The following is a 15,396-nucleotide window of genomic DNA, read 5'->3' as shown; positions in this document are numbered from 1 at the left end:
TAAAAGATAGGATTTGAACACGTTCATAAAAGACTTTTGCCTGTCAAGTTTAAAGGTCTCCACAGCTTTGTCCACAATTGTCAACTTGTGTCACACTCTCTAGTGAGAAAATCAGGCAGAAAAAGAGAAAATTCCATGGTTCAGGATGAATGTAGCTAGCTCAGCTTCCATTAATACAAAGAGGGGAGGGAGGAGAGTTGCTGGCTTACCTTAACACATATACATTGGCCCTGTCAGCTGGAATCCTATTTCACTTAGAAAGATGAGACCGGGCACTCTTCCCTTCTCCGGCTCATTTCAGCTGGAGAGGAGAGATCTGACATCCTGCCCACCTCTGCATCCATGCCATCCCTGCATCCCAGTGTGCTGCCTCTGGAATGGATTGTGTTGGGCAGAAAGGAGAGTGAAGTGTGCCAGCAACTGCAGAACCTTTAGCACCTCATCTGGTGGAAACTTCTGGGAAACCAGCTTTGAGTCTGCAGTTTCAGTAATTAGAATCAGGCCAGCTTTTCCTATGGAGCATTAATAAAGGAGTATTCTGCTATATTTATAATGGAATTTCATCTGAAGAAGCCACTCCATTCCTGTGCTATAAAAGGAAACTACACAGAGAGCTGTCTTGAAAGGGAAATACAAAGTATTTGTGGGGTTTTACAGGAATTGGGGTTTGTATCTTCCAGTTGTACAGTAACATTCCAGGCTTGTGCTATACAAACCTCCAGACTGCTAAAAGAAAGGTGGAAGGAGATGAGCCAGTCTTGGGTGTAAGCTCTGTAATATTTCCCTGCTGGAAAATAAACCAGAAATGATGCATTCAGGAAGCACAGTGAATGAGAGGTGGGTTTGTTACTGAACATAAAGAATGTGTCTAGAAACAGATACTGCAGTTTATTCTTACAGAACTACCCAAAAAAAGTTTGTTCTGTATACAATTATATTGTTGTAAATTTTGTAATGAAGACTTCCAGATAAGTTACACATTTTCAGGTTCTAGAAATGGCTGATGGGAGGAAGCAGAGTATGAAAATACACAAGGCCTTTGGCAAAGATTGCAGTAGCAGAAGAGAAAAGAAAGACAGATATTAATAGGATTTCAGTGACATTTTTCCAGCTATTTTTTCATGTTAAATTAGATAATAGGTTAAATTTTTCAGTCAATTTTAACATTTTATTGCCCACCTGCCCCAGTCTTACTGCACCCTACAGACCAAAGCTGAGTCTCCTGGTTTTAGTCAGAGATAAGCTGGGGTGTAACACTCTGCAGCCCTCACCTGTCAGGGTGGTTGTGTGGTGCAGTGTGGTGGTGCTGGCACCAGAACTGCTGTCTGGGCAGCTGCAGCTGGAAGAGCACCTGCCTGTGTGCCCTGACTCTGGGCTTCAGCTCAGAAACCCCTAATGATGCTCGTGAGCACACATCCTCCAGGGAAAAATGCACATTCAAAACCCCTGCAATGAGTGGGACTTGGTATCTTTGTGCTGTGCCTCAAAGGCCTGAGGAAACAGTGAAGGGACTCCCTACAGCATTTCTGACTGTGCTGGAACACTTGCATTTCACCTGAGCCTCACTCACTTCTCCCATCCTGCAGTGGAGCCCTGGGCAGGGGGCCCTGGACCTCACCTGTGTGTCCATGCCATGTTTCCTGGGGTGTGGCCAGGTGTGGCTAGCCCAGAGTGACTCCAGGTGTGTGCTCCCCCAGCCTGAACCCCCCAAACCCAGCTCCATCACCAGGGGCTCCTTTGGGGCAGGAGGATGTTCTCTCTCACATCTCTAAGCTCAGGATGCTGAGCAATCCCAGCCTTTCCTCACCACCAGCTCCAGGTGAAATAAGCCTGTGTCAAGAAAATGTACTTCTTGTGCTCTCAGTGAGAGGGAAAATGGAAAGTAAACCACTACTTTGTGAGGAAAATAACGTCATATTTGTAGCTAGCTTGTAAATCCTTTAGTGAAAGGATATATTTAGTCTGTACAGTCAGCTCTTCCTACTGAATTATTTCTCAACAAAAAATATAATCCAATATCCATTGTAGATGTCGCTAACAGTCCCATGGGGCAGGGCAGGGAACCTACACCAATTGTCTTGGACTTCTGAGTAAGAGAATTTTATCAAAACTTGAGACTCAATTTAGATATAGGATTTTTTGGTTTGGGGTTTTTTTGGTCACTGCTAAGACTGTGAAACTCAGTGGCAGTTCCAAAATGCTCTAATGAAAGTTGCAGTGATTCCTTGTGGTTTATTGCATTTCATATAACATTTATAATGATGACTTAAATATTTACCCTCCCTGGTACTGGAAACCCATAAAAACTTCAGTTTTTGCTGGTTAGCATGATTTGTTTGTTCCATCCCTGCTGTAAAACAGGGATTATCTCTCCTGTATGATCTTCCTTAACTAATCTGCCTCAAACCAGCAGGGTTTCATCCAGGCAAGTTCAGGCTTGTGGCTCTATTGTAACTTATTTTCTTTTCACCTGCCTTGTGTGAAGATTACCATTCCCTGCACACCACTGCAGCTCAGGTATGAAAAGCTGAGGTACACAGGGCCTCCAAGGCCCTATGAAACATGAGCCTCTGATCATACAAACCTTAATGTATTGTGGGTTTGGGTAAAAAAAAAATTATAACAAAAATGCCTGCAGCAGACTTCATATGTATTAGTAATGGAGTTACAGGTGGAAGAACAAGTTTGTAATTTTTCATGCATTATTTACATTTCATATATTTTTCCTTTCCTTTTTTTAACATTAAAATTTCCTTTCTGTGCTTACCAATCATCTGAGACAAGCTGAATATTTCATGTTGATTATCATCTGTTCAATGATATAGTATGTTTAAAAAAATTCTAATCTCTGATTTTTTTTTTGACTAAGAGATCAAAACATCTTGTGAGAAATGGGGGAACTAGACTACAGACTGAACTTTGCTGAATCTGCAGTAAAGTCACATTCCTCTTTAGAATACAATGTGAGCTGGTTTTGTTCCATTTAAAACAGGAAAATAGGAGCATCACCCTGAGAACAAACTCTGGGTAACTGGAAATCAAAATGGTCTCGTTAATCTCATAAGTGTTCATAAGTAGCCTTATGTGGGAATAAATCAAGGATAAGCAGTTCACTGCCCACTTTATAGCATGGTGTGAACTGTGAAGTTCTTTCTAAAGTCACCTGTGTCCAGCTGAAAGAATTTGGCATTAATTTTAGTCTTGGTAAAGTATATTTAAAAAGCAACTTGATCCTCAGGTTTAACTGAATAATATGGCTTATAAACAGGCATTGACTTTCTAAGGTATAAAGAGCTGAGCTGTATTCTGTCTCTTTTAATATTTAAATATCCCAAAGTTTTAAAGAAAAATAATAATTTTAATTCAAGTAATTAAAATTCTGTCTTCTGTACTGGGAAAGTCCTTTGTTATGTGGTCCTAAACTATTTCACATGATCATCAATGAAGTTTTAGGACAAGAAAAGGGTGACTATATATAGTTCTGATCCTGGGCTACAAAAGGAAATGATATCATAAGAGGTGCTAGGTCACTAGAATAGAAGTGAACTGTGCTCTGTCCCTTCATTGTTTGCCTAATTATGAAATAGGAAAAGGATCTTTGAATAAGAGGATTCTTTGATTCTCTTTGCCATGCTGAGAGCAATGTGTAATGACAGGGAAGTGCTCAAGAGAGCATTGCCAAGTATGTGTCAGTGAGAAACAGACAGGCACTTGTATGGGGAGGTTATATATGTACAGGCAAACGTGTGCATTGCAAAATAAAGCTAATATTTGGGAAGGACAGAACTTAGTGTACAGCATTTGCTGTAAAAGTAAAATGCTAAAAGTCCCCTTTGGTCCTACAGATGCATCTTGTGCCTAGAAAGTTCTCTGTGCTGTGGACTCCTGGCCAAGTGTGTTGGCTGTGATATTACTGGAAAGAATTAATTTGACTGGATAAAAACAGAGGCTGAAGCTTTAGGCTGTTTTGGGTTGGGTTGTTTGGGTTATTTTCACTTGAATCAGATGAAAATTTGATTGTGGTCAAAGACACTTAAGAAGTCAGCATGGGCTGGAATACATTTTTCAGGAGCACAACAGTGAAGTCCTGTGGGAAGGAGCAAGAGGAGCACTGGGAGTTCATCAGTTCAAACACCACCAGTGCCCAGTTCACAAAATTAGCAACAGTGTCCTGCACAATCCTATTTATTTGTTGCTTACTGCTGTTGTCTGGATGTGGAGGCAAGATACTCAGACTACTTAGACTTGGGCATCTTGCAGGACCTGTTTATCTCTTCTGTATCAATGAGACTGGGAAGTAATTACTTATTTCCCTTAACCCTTAATCTGTTTTAAATTAACTAACTTATTTGCTTGTTGTATCACAGAAACATTTGTGTTGTTCAGAGCCTTAATGAGAACTCTGCATATTTTAAAATGAATCTCACAATGCCATTTAGAATGTGAAGTTCTCCTTACTTCTATTTTTATTTTATTTACAGACTTTATTTATGTATGGTTCTAGCTGCCTCAGGGTATTATAGCTAGCATGTAGAGTAGACTTACAATACTTTACTATACTTTAAAATCTCTTTCCCTTTTCTTGATTATTCTTTTTTTTTTTTTTTTTTTTTTGCTCCTCCCCTTCACCTTCTGCAGTCACCTTCACAAAATGGCACTGAATGGTCATGTGTCAATGTCATTTTGTAAAATGAATTACAGGGAGATTCACTCCTGAATTCCTATTCCATGTTCACTCATGCAGTGAGGAAAGGCAGACTTGACCTAGTCCTATTGATTTATGTGCATATTCCTATTAATTCTACAGATGGGGGAGTGTGTTAAAGCATTCTGGACAAATTGTACCAGGAGAAAAGTGCAGTTAGAGCTGGGCAAGTTTTGCATTATTTTATCCTTCTGTATGATTTTCTTCCTTCATATGTGAAATTCCATTAAACCTTTTGGTTTCATTGAAGCATCTCTTGCCCAGTTAAATCCTTCCTATCACAGAATGATAAATTTAACGTGTTTGAAGCTTGGCAGATGTTTTGTTCAATCATATTTATTTGTTATACTGTATTCCTTTGAAATTTCCTATTTTACTACCTCCTGGGGGCTGCTCTTTTCAAAGGACTTTGTTTCTAACTTTCCCATGTCATAAATGCCTTTTTTCTGGGCAGAGAGTGACCTGGAGAAAAGAGCAATAGCAGCTAATAGCACACTTGGACTGTGCTGTCTCCATGTGCAGCTTTGACTCAGCCTTTCATTCTCTTGTTTAATAGAAATAATTATGTGGCTTCATCTCCAAGTCACAAAGTTAATCAACCTGCCCTGAATACAAAACAGGACAACAGGAGGTAAATGAGTGATAATTAAGCAATTTTGCCTGTTCCCAGACATCTAAAAAAGTCTCACTATTAAGAGACTTGATTTTTTTCAAGAGCAACCTCCTCTAAATAAAACAAAATTGAATTATATTTCAAGTGAGCTGATGTAATTATTACTTTCATTGATTCTAATGTAGCTATTTGGTATTTCAAAGTTTAAGTGATTTTGTAGGAAGCTGTGGATACTTCTTTCTATGACAGAATTCTATTGATTGAGTTCCATTTTTGTTTCTAACTTGAACAAATTCTTTTAGACTTCACAAGAACAGTCAACACAAGGTGAAAAGGTAAATAACCTGAACAATCAGCCAGTGCAAACAGTGAGGTTGAAGTGTAACTTCTGCAGAAGTCCTGGCCTTACAATGAGTATTTCTGAGGGAAATTGCTTTCCTTGGCTTTCATCTCCTGGGCAAGACAGCCTTTCAAGGATTTGGTCTTGCTCAGGGGATGCTGTGTATGGAGAAATGACTGTTGCACCTTTTGGACTCATGGTTGTTTTGGGTTTTTTGTAACAAACCCAACATCATTAATGAAATTCTAGTCTGTATTACTTTCTCAGTAGAAAATATAGATGCAACAAAACAGCTTCCCAAACAGCTCTCTAGTCTGTGATGTAAAACCAAACCAACTTTGTCATTTTGTTTGTATTTCTTGATAATTTTTTCTGCTTTTTTTTATCAACATCTCCCTTTTCAAGTTGTAGATAAGTATGCACAAAACTCTTCTAACTTTAAAAGACCATTACAGTCTAAAATGTATCTTTTGAGTTGAGTTGGTGAACAGAAACAAAGTGCATTCCCTTCTGGAGCCTTAAAATAACACTGCTCACCTCCGTTACTTCAAGTGTTTGTGTAACTAATTGTATTTACTTTTCTATTGCATGTGAGCAACTAATTACCATAGCACCTCTCACTTCTCACAGCATTTCTATTGCTGTAGTCACCAGCAACTTTAAATATGAACAAAAAAACCACAGCACTCTGTGGGCTGTACCAAACTTAGAAAAACTATATATATTTTTAAAAAATAAAAAGCACTCCCCTGTCTCTGTGACTGTGAGTTCCTTTTCTTGCTAGTCAAGGGGCTGTCTGTTCTCACTGCATTCCAATTCTTTCCTCTTAAGTGTCCTGCAGTCTGTTGTGCAAAGAGAGGTAGGGGTGGGCACTGGAGCAGGAAGAGGGACTCCTGAAAAGCCAGGAGAGACACGTGTGTTTCCTCCTCTACCACCTGATGTTTCCCCATAAACAACAATGCAGACCCACATTTTATAAGATTTAGTTGAAAATCTGCTTGTCATGCTGCTTCACAAGAGATGTGGTTCTCATGTCAAAGAAGCAAAGATTTTGAGATGATGTAACTGGAGAATGACAAATAAGAAGGGAGAAAGGTGGTAACACATCCATGGACATGGGGATGCTTCTGCTTGAGAAGGTTACCAAGTCACCAGCCTGCTCTCTGGGGAGACAGGCTTGGTTGTCTGTGCAGATGAGAAAGAAGATGAGAAGGTTCTCATGAAGAGTTCTGTCATTCATGTATTGAGCTAATTATTTAAATTATTGGCATCTTCTGGGAGCTTTTCTGAACAGCTGAACAATCTGAAGCATTATGGGATGATAAGTTTTTGCTCAGGGGTTCTCAAAGATGGATGGCAGAAAACAAAATTCATACAGCAGCATGTTGAGCACTTAATGCATCCTTTCTATTTTAACTCAAAAAAAAGGAAACTAGAATTGCATAAGATGGCAAATAGGAGAGACACACAGCCCCATGCAGTGACTGCCAGTGATGTGCAGGAATTACAGAACTGTGGTCACTCTGCAGCCCTGCCTGCGCACGAGGACAGCACAACTGCAGGTACCTGTGGCAAATCCAGGTGGGACAGCTGCAAGGGTCACTGAGGGATACAAGGATCACTGGAGGAGGTGTGCCAGGGAACCAGCTGTCAAACTGAACCTGCCAGTCCTGCCATGCAAATGGAGTGCCAGGAAAACACATCCCTAGTCAAGGCTTCCACCTGCAGCCCAGTCTGTGGATCTGATCAGGGTCCCGGCAGTTCCAGTTCTGGCAGCGGCCCCTGGTCAGGAGCTGGGAGCTGTGCCTGCTCTGATCTGGGTGCAGCCAAACTGGGCCCTTCAGCTGCTCTCCTCAGCTGTGCTGCCACCTCCCAGACAGGGCTGGCACTGTGTGTGTGCCAGGGCACGGAAGGGCGTGGGGCTGACGTGGCCTGAGCAGCAGGCAGGGTGATGTGGCTGGCGGCAGGCAGGGCAGCACCAGCCCGCGGCTCTCACTGCTTTGCACGTACAGCCACACCCAAAGATGGAGAGATGGTTCCTCTGTGTCCTCCTGAAGCAAAAGGGAACAGTTCAGCTTCCAGCTGCTCACAGTCCTGACTGGGCTGTGTGAGTTTGTGCTGGAAGGCAGCTGAGCAGAACGGGATATTCGGGGTCTGCGTGAGGATGCTGAGCAATCTGCTCTGCCTTGGCTGATGGTTAATGCAGCACAGGTGGGAATTCCTGTGTGGAGCAGGTCTGTTTTAGCAGGTGGGCAGTAAGGGAACTGAAAGGTTGCTTTGTTGACTCTGAAGGTGCAGTAACTTAATAAACATTGAAGTTTAGTTTTCAGACTATGAAATGGATAGCAGCTATTTGGGTAGTAACAACTTGTGTGCAATTCTCTGACTTGGCAGGAAAAGAGGCTGTTAACTAAACCAACAGGAGCTGCTCTGGAGAGAAGGGAGCATTTCCTGGCACTCCAGGGCCCTTTTGCATAACAATGCATGATTAGTTATTCTTCTATCGCTTATGAACTGCTTGGTTTGTCTGTGGCCAGAGTGAATTATTCATTTCAGCTGCTGTGATGAGCAACAGCAAGAAATTTCCTACCCCTCTTAATATAACCATTAATGAGTATTTAGTTAAATGTATTTTATTACTGCTCTTTGTTAATTAACTCCAGAAGTCTAAGAAAGAAACCAATACAATTGTATGTTTATCAACAGGCCAAGTTCTGGTAGAAATCTCAAGAACACACAAGAAACTTAATGACAGTCTAGAGGAGAGTGTAAGTTAAATAATTTCTTCTAGTTAATTTTGCTTGTGAAATTATAAACTACTTTTGCCAATTTTTAATAACCCTTAATTCATTTGTTTTTAAAGTTCAAAAAATTTCATAAAGAAATTATATCTGAACTGGAGAAGAAAACAGACCTGGATGTAAAATATATGACTGTAAGTACATTCAATTCTAAAACTCCTTTTTTATTTGTCTGTTGCTAGTCAAAGAATTTTTTTTAGATGTTGTTTCCCAAGATTTAATTAATTGATACAAACTTTAATAGAAATGCACTTTATGTATATAAAGATGGCCAAAATTTTCATGCAAAATTCAAGTTAAAAAGGGAACCCCTGTATGACTTCATAGCTCCTTATAAACTACAGCAGTTGCTGAAGTCATTTGGGGTGTGTGAGCAATATCTGAGATCACAGTAATGTTCTTCAGTCCCTTACCCAGATACAGGGCTGAGTGCATTATGAAATGATGTAAATGCTTTGATTGCAGGCAACTCTAAAAAGGTACCAAACTGAACACAGAAGCAAACTGGATTCTTTAGAGAAGTCTCAGGCTGAGCTGAAAAAAATCAGAAGGAAAAGCCAAGGAGCACGAAATGTAACGAAGTATGAGCACAAAGAAATGGAGGTCAGTGCATTGTCTCTTATTTGTTTCTTTCTCTGTATGAGACCTGGTCAACAGAAAAAGTTAATGGTTCCTCAGAGCTGGTGTGTGCTAAAGGCACTCCTGGAGTTTGTACTGCAGCTGCAACTGAGCTCTCACTGCTCCAGTGTACCAATTCAGAGACTTCTGGTTCCTAGATTTCATCCCTTGACCAATAATTGATCTGTAACTCCCCCTGTATACAGAGCTCTACACTGGGAGCCAGCTAAACTATGCAAATTCAGTAGTAATTTGCTATAGAGTCATTTCCCTAAGGAGGTAGTGCCAACTTGTGTTACTGCCTTTCCTACTGCCCTTAATCCAGCATTGCCATCTTGAGGTGAAATCTGAAATGGCAGGACACTGAAGAGAAATTGTTTTAAAATTAGTAAATCAGATTCTCATTGTCGTGTGTCTCTCTGAAAACACTTGCCATTGATATTTTTACTTGCATGACACTTGTACTTCCTGCTAGTTTATTTCCTGCTAGTTTATTTTTTTTTCTCCATATCTATTTTAATTTTCAAAAAATCTCTGTGTATAACACAGTACAGTAAGTGTAGGTAACAGTAGCTCCTATTTCTTACTGCCTGTCTTTTAACCTGCTTTCATAAGAACTGAGGGTTTTTTGAATGTTCTAGGTCTGAGTTCAAGGATTAGCATTTAATGAATCCTCATAATCTCAGATAAATACAGTTCAGTCTTTTTAGTAACTCATACCCCCCTCCCTCCAAATGAAGCAGAGATTCATCCCAGCTTTGTGTGAATAAATGGAGCTGTGGTGGTGCAGACAAAGGCCATTAGTCTAATTTAAACACACACCACACACACCCCCCTCACAACCCCTAAATAGGCTGTCAGTTGCCTGTAGGGACAATATACATTCACCTGAGGGGATCAGGGAAGTCTGATCTGTGCAGGAAAAGAGAGGGACTCAGAAGCAGAGCCACCCTATCCCACCCTGCCTTTCCAAAAGCTTTTCTAAGGCTTTTAGAGTTTACTTAACCAGTTGGATATAGCATCAAATAAAATTCAGAGGCTCTATGTGATTCTTTTTTTCCCTCAGTATTTGGAAACCGTGAGCTCTCGACAAAGTGATATTCAGAGATTTATTGCAGAAGGCTGCAGAGAAGCTCTCCTTGAAGAGAAAAGAAGGTTCTGTTTTCTGGTTGACAAGCACTGCAGCTTTACCCAGCACATGCACTTCTACCACGTTCAGGTCAGTGCTGTGAGCGTAAACAGAAATGAAACTCCTGAAATCCAGGCACACAGGAGTATTGAGTGTTTCCTGCAGCATGTAGACCAGACTGTCAGAAACAGCTAAGAAGAAATGAAGTGCCAGACAAGTGTTGTGCTCAGTTCACAGAAAATGTTTACAATACATTATTCTATGAAATGTATTGCAGCAAAAATCAAGGGTTACTGTGAATTTTTTTAAATCATGTATTAAGAAAAAAATTCATGGACTGATCAGGTACTTCCAATATCTGACCCTGCAAAAGAGATATTTTTACAACATCTTATTTGTTTCAAAGAAGTATTCCTTAGAAGAATCTTAGGAAATACTTCCATTTTGCTGGTGTAAACATTTTGCTATAATGAAAGTTATCCAGTAGATCTGTGCGATTTTATGACAAAGCCTATCTTTGACAAGTATGTTTTAATTTGGATGCAGTGTGCAGACTTCCTAAAATCCAAGCTGCCTGGGTGGGAGGAAATCTGTAGTGATGCCACCAAAGTGCCTGAAAAAGTCAGAATGATGATAGATGAAATCAGGACCCCTGGCTCCACGCCGGTCTCGGGGACGCCGCAGCCCTCGCCGATGGTGAAGAGAAACACCCTGGTATGCTGCTCCTCGTGGGCTCTGCAGTGGGGGTGGAGAGGCTTCAAGAGGTTCTGCTGGACCTCAGCATGGTGTATCCCAGCTGGAATATGCTGGGCTTGGGTATGGAACCAAGATCATTGAGCTGAAGCTCTGCTGTGGGGAAAATACAGAGCAGAGAAGGGAGGAGCACGTGTCCAAGCAAGGCTCAGTTCTCAGCTGGGTGCCCAGGACTTCTCCTGAAGCATTTTTGTTCCAGCCATTCCATTTCCTACATTCTTGTCTCTAACTAATAGCATTACATACTCAGTAGTTCAATGTAAACTTAAGAAAAATGTTATTTTCTATTTTTTTCCTCCTTCTTGTCATGATTATTAGCTTATTGGAATACAGGTGAAATTCTCATTTCTGCTGGTTCATATGCTGTGTGATCATTAGTTGTTAAATTTCTAAAAGATTAAACTTCTAAACAAGAAAAATCTGGAGATCATCATGCTATTTGCAGAAGAAAGGCTTTTGTAGTCTCCCCACTAGCAAGTGTTGATCAAGCCTCTTACAAACCTTCAATCAGCAATTCCATAGGAACATGTGGGCTTTATGTCATGTTTAAATGTGTATCCTTTAGGAATATTTAAGCATTGCTCTCTAGAATTTAATCTTACAAAAAAGTTATTGCTGTTTCCTCAGTATTGTGATACTGTTATTTTTGTGGCTCCAGATTGGAAATGATTTTTATCCTCAAGAAAATGCATCCAAAGTGCCCCCAGCCCCCACAGGCAGGGCATACACGAGCCCACTCGTGGATATGTTCAACAATCCTGCAACAGCTCCCAAAGCACCTTCTGAAAAACTGAATCACTCAGCAGGTGAGTGTCCCTTCCCTTCAAACTGGGTAAGTGTGAATGACAGCCTGCCCTGTTCAAAATTACCTCAGGGCTGCTCTGCTGCTACTATGATGATGTGAATTTCAGGATGTATAAGGAGTAGGAAATGGCCCTTACAAAGGATTTATATCATTTACCTAACGGGAGAGAGATGTGTTAAATGCAGGTCAGGATAAGTCATTTCTGTTTTAATTACTTTCTGTGTGTCACTGATTAACCCAACTTAACTGCTGTCATGGCTTGAAATGTTATCAGCAGAAGGCATTCCATGATTTTGAACAGGATACATCTGAGTGTTTCAGTGCACAAACAAACACTGACAGTCTCACCTGGCTTACTTTAAGGGCATGTAGCAGTAAGGGAGAAATGCACATGGGACCAGATGCACACAGTCTTGTAGTTATTTTGCTGAAATTTAAAATCCTAATAAGATTTGCTTCCCGAGTGTCTAATATATTGATTTTTATACTTTCTGTGATATGTGAAACAACTAGGCCTAGACCACAGGATAAGAAATAGAGAACTCTTCAATGTGTAATAGAAATTCCAGCATTTCTTCCTTAAAAATAGTCAAATAACATACAGTTTTAAGCCCTCCTTTATATTTTTTTCTGATAAACATCTGGTGTGCAGAAAGTGCTGAGTATCTGCAAGTCTTCTCAATGCTGAAGCTGAGTGCTCAGGCACATTTGAAAGTGTCAGTTGGATTTTATACACAGTTCCATTTTTCAGAAAGGAAAATTTTCAAAGGTCTTTTACAGGTGTGATTGTTTAGTAGTCTTCATGCCAAAAGAGGTAGCCAGTTAAAACTCACAGAACTTTTTCTGCCTGTTGGTTCCACTTTATTATGCTGGGTATGTGCATATAAAGGCATATGCAGTTAAGAATTTCATGGTGATAAGAAACTTTGGCAGTGAGAGGTGTCTAAGTTCAAAGTCTCCATTTTCACTCGAGTTATCCTTTATTTTTTTCCTCTAAGATTACTAATTGCATTTATTTCTGTGTGTCTAATTTTTTTTTCTTTTTTTGACAGAGAATTCCGATGATGCCAGTTTATCACGGTCAACTTCTGTTGCCACGGGATTGAATATAATGAAAAGGCAAAAAGTGAAGACAATCTTCCCTCATACTGCTGGAAACAACAAGACATTGCTCAGCTTTGCCCAGGGGGATGTCATCACCCTGCTGGTGGCTGAGGAAAAGGATGGCTGGCTTTATGGGGAGCACGACACAACCAGACTGTAAGATAATCATTACCCACCTTGAACATGAAGTAAAAGTGTGTCTCACCAGATTATGTCAGCAGATATTAGTAAATGGTTTTCAACCTTTTTTACCAGCTGTCACTGACTAGGACTTGGGGTCTCTCTCTAAGGAAAAATCTCTGCACATATTTGGTTTTGCACACTAATTGGGCATCATCAGAAATTGGTTTCTTCAAAAGTTAAATCTGTTTGCTGAGTCTACTGTTGTATTTTGAAAGATCTTTCCAATTTTATATAATATAAAACACCTTTCCCTTTACAGAAAAGGATGGTTTCCATCATCATACACCAGACCACTGGATGAATCAGCAGAAGAAAAAGCCTTTGCCCCAGTGCCAAGGTAACATTTTGGGTGGCACTTGCAGAAATGCCCAGATCTTCGCTAACATTTATTTTAAATGTTATTTTTAAAGTTCAGTAACATGTACAGTAAATACCCTCTAACAGTCTGTAGTACAATGCCTTAATTATGCTAATAATGTGTTTTAATGGTTAGACACAGACCCAAGGAGTAGCTTTAGAACAGCCTTAACTCAGATTCCCCCTGGCTCCAGGACACTGCACCATTATTCACTTCCTGCACTTCCGAGCTTTCCTGGTGCTGCAGAGAAGTGCGAGGTGGATTCTGGCATCTGAGAATGGTGTTTGTTGGGTTCTGTCTTGCAGCCCTGCACCAATCCGAAGTGTTAGCTCTGTGAACCTTGTGGAGAAGGGGGAAGTTGTCCTCCCACCACCAGACTACCTGGGGGCTGCACAGACAGACAGACGGATGGAGCCTGCCAAAGGTGCTGCTGTGAAAACTCCGACCGACAGAGCGGAGCAGGCAGGCCCGGTGAGTGCAGGGAACCCAAATGAACCCAAACACTGCACCCTGCTGGCATGGGCTCTGAAATGAGGCCCTGGGATCTCCCACTCACCTACCTGTGCTTGACCTCAGCCCTTTGACCCATCTGTCTGCAGGAATATCAGGGGTTTTGGCATTTCAGTCCATCCATCCTAACAGGAAGGGAGAAGAATTGATCAGGGATATCACTGACAGTAGCAGGAGACTTACCCTGCACAGCAAAACTTCTCAGCCATGGAACCTGTTAAACATGAAAAGAAATTCTCAAAAATATGAGACACTGTACCAAAGTAAGATGCAAAGTTCTATCAGTCAGTGCCATGGGAAACTTCAGGAATCAAAGAATAATACAACTGGCTGCCAGCTAAAAAATGGTGTTATTTCTTGGTATGACTAAAATATTTTGTCTCTCAATATAGCATCCAAACAAATTTTGGGTTGACCTGCTGACAGATGTTTTTGCTTTCTAAGTAATCTGGTGGATCCACAGTAAAAACTGAAGTAGCTTTTACAATCACTTTTGTATCAAATCACAGACTTGTGTCTAGTTCTTAAAAGAACAGGTTACCTCACTTTACAAATATAAAAAGTGTGAAAGAAAGCATGAAAGTTGTTGCTGGAGATTTGTGAAGTTCCTCTCAGTTAGAGATCTTACTCCATTTCACTATGAGTCATGTTTTGGGATACCCTTTTTCCCCATCTAAATATTCCTACAGAAAAGATTTGCACTTTTTGGGGGAGCCAGAACAGTTTAACATTAGCATATATAGTTGAATCCACATTCAAGTAAGTGGGTTTATTTCTCAGTAATGAACATTGTGGTGTAGGAAGTGTGTAGTTTGTGCAGTGTTGTTTCTGGGACAGTTTTTTCTGTGAGGAATGAAGCCTTTCTGCTGCATAAAATTATTATCATATATTACCTAAATCTCAGGGTTCAGTTACTTTCAAAACAAATATCTGGGAACGTCTAAAATTTTTCTGAAGACCAGCATCTGTATTTCGACATAGTTTTGGTTTTCATTTTTGAATGAAGAATCATGGGCCTTAGTAATGGTGTCATGTCAGAATTTATGGTGGCTCCCTTAGCCTGTGTCTTGCTGTTGAAGCCTGCAGGATCCACATGGCCTTCGAGTGTGATTATGTCCAAAGCCCTTGGGAGGTGCCAGTCCAGCAGGAAGAGTTCTGTAGGACCAGGTGACTGACTCAAGAGCTTAAAGAATTATGGAATGTGTGAAATGGTCTCAGGATCCCTGCACTGTTCTGCTGGGGGCACTCCATTCTCAGGAACAGTCACCTTAGGCTGTTTTGGTTTGTGGCATTAGGTCAGGGGGTTTAGGAATAAACTTAAGGCTTGTGGACGAACATTCCTGTTGGACCAGAAACTCAAGAGGAATGGCAGATCAGTCAGTTGGCAGGGCTCTAATTAGAGCTGTACAATCTCTTTGGAAGCCAGAATGGAAACTAATAGCTCCTAGGAGTGGAAAACAAATACATCTTTTTTGAT

The 15,396-nt window shown here is 40.7% G+C and overlaps 1 protein-coding gene across 3 annotated transcripts in view; it reads left to right on the top strand.

Moving 5' to 3' along the window:
• BAIAP2L1 (BAR/IMD domain containing adaptor protein 2 like 1) overlaps window positions 1-15,396 on the top strand; it is a 32,332-nt gene that overhangs the window by 14,865 nt on the left and 2,071 nt on the right. For 2 of the 3 annotated variants that reach the window (XM_059861491.1, XM_059861489.1), the window contains exons 4-12: window positions 8,365-8,426; window positions 8,522-8,593; window positions 8,925-9,062; window positions 10,144-10,296; window positions 10,753-10,920; window positions 11,618-11,765; window positions 12,817-13,024; window positions 13,311-13,388; window positions 13,715-13,880. In XM_059861491.1, the coding sequence (XP_059717474.1) occupies window positions 8,365-8,426; window positions 8,522-8,593; window positions 8,925-9,062; window positions 10,144-10,296; window positions 10,753-10,920; window positions 11,618-11,765; window positions 12,817-13,024; window positions 13,311-13,388; window positions 13,715-13,880 (1,193 nt within the window). The remainder of the gene's footprint in view (window positions 1-8,364; window positions 8,427-8,521; window positions 8,594-8,924; window positions 9,063-10,143; window positions 10,297-10,752; window positions 10,921-11,617; window positions 11,766-12,816; window positions 13,025-13,310; window positions 13,389-13,714; window positions 13,881-15,396) is intronic. The other variant, XM_059861490.1, reaches the window with a different exon arrangement.

This window comes from Haemorhous mexicanus, chromosome 17, assembly GCF_027477595.1.
Source record: "Haemorhous mexicanus isolate bHaeMex1 chromosome 17, bHaeMex1.pri, whole genome shotgun sequence".
Classification (NCBI taxonomy): Eukaryota; Metazoa; Chordata; class Aves; order Passeriformes; family Fringillidae; genus Haemorhous; species Haemorhous mexicanus.
This window is presented reverse-complemented; position numbering and strand designations above follow the sequence as displayed.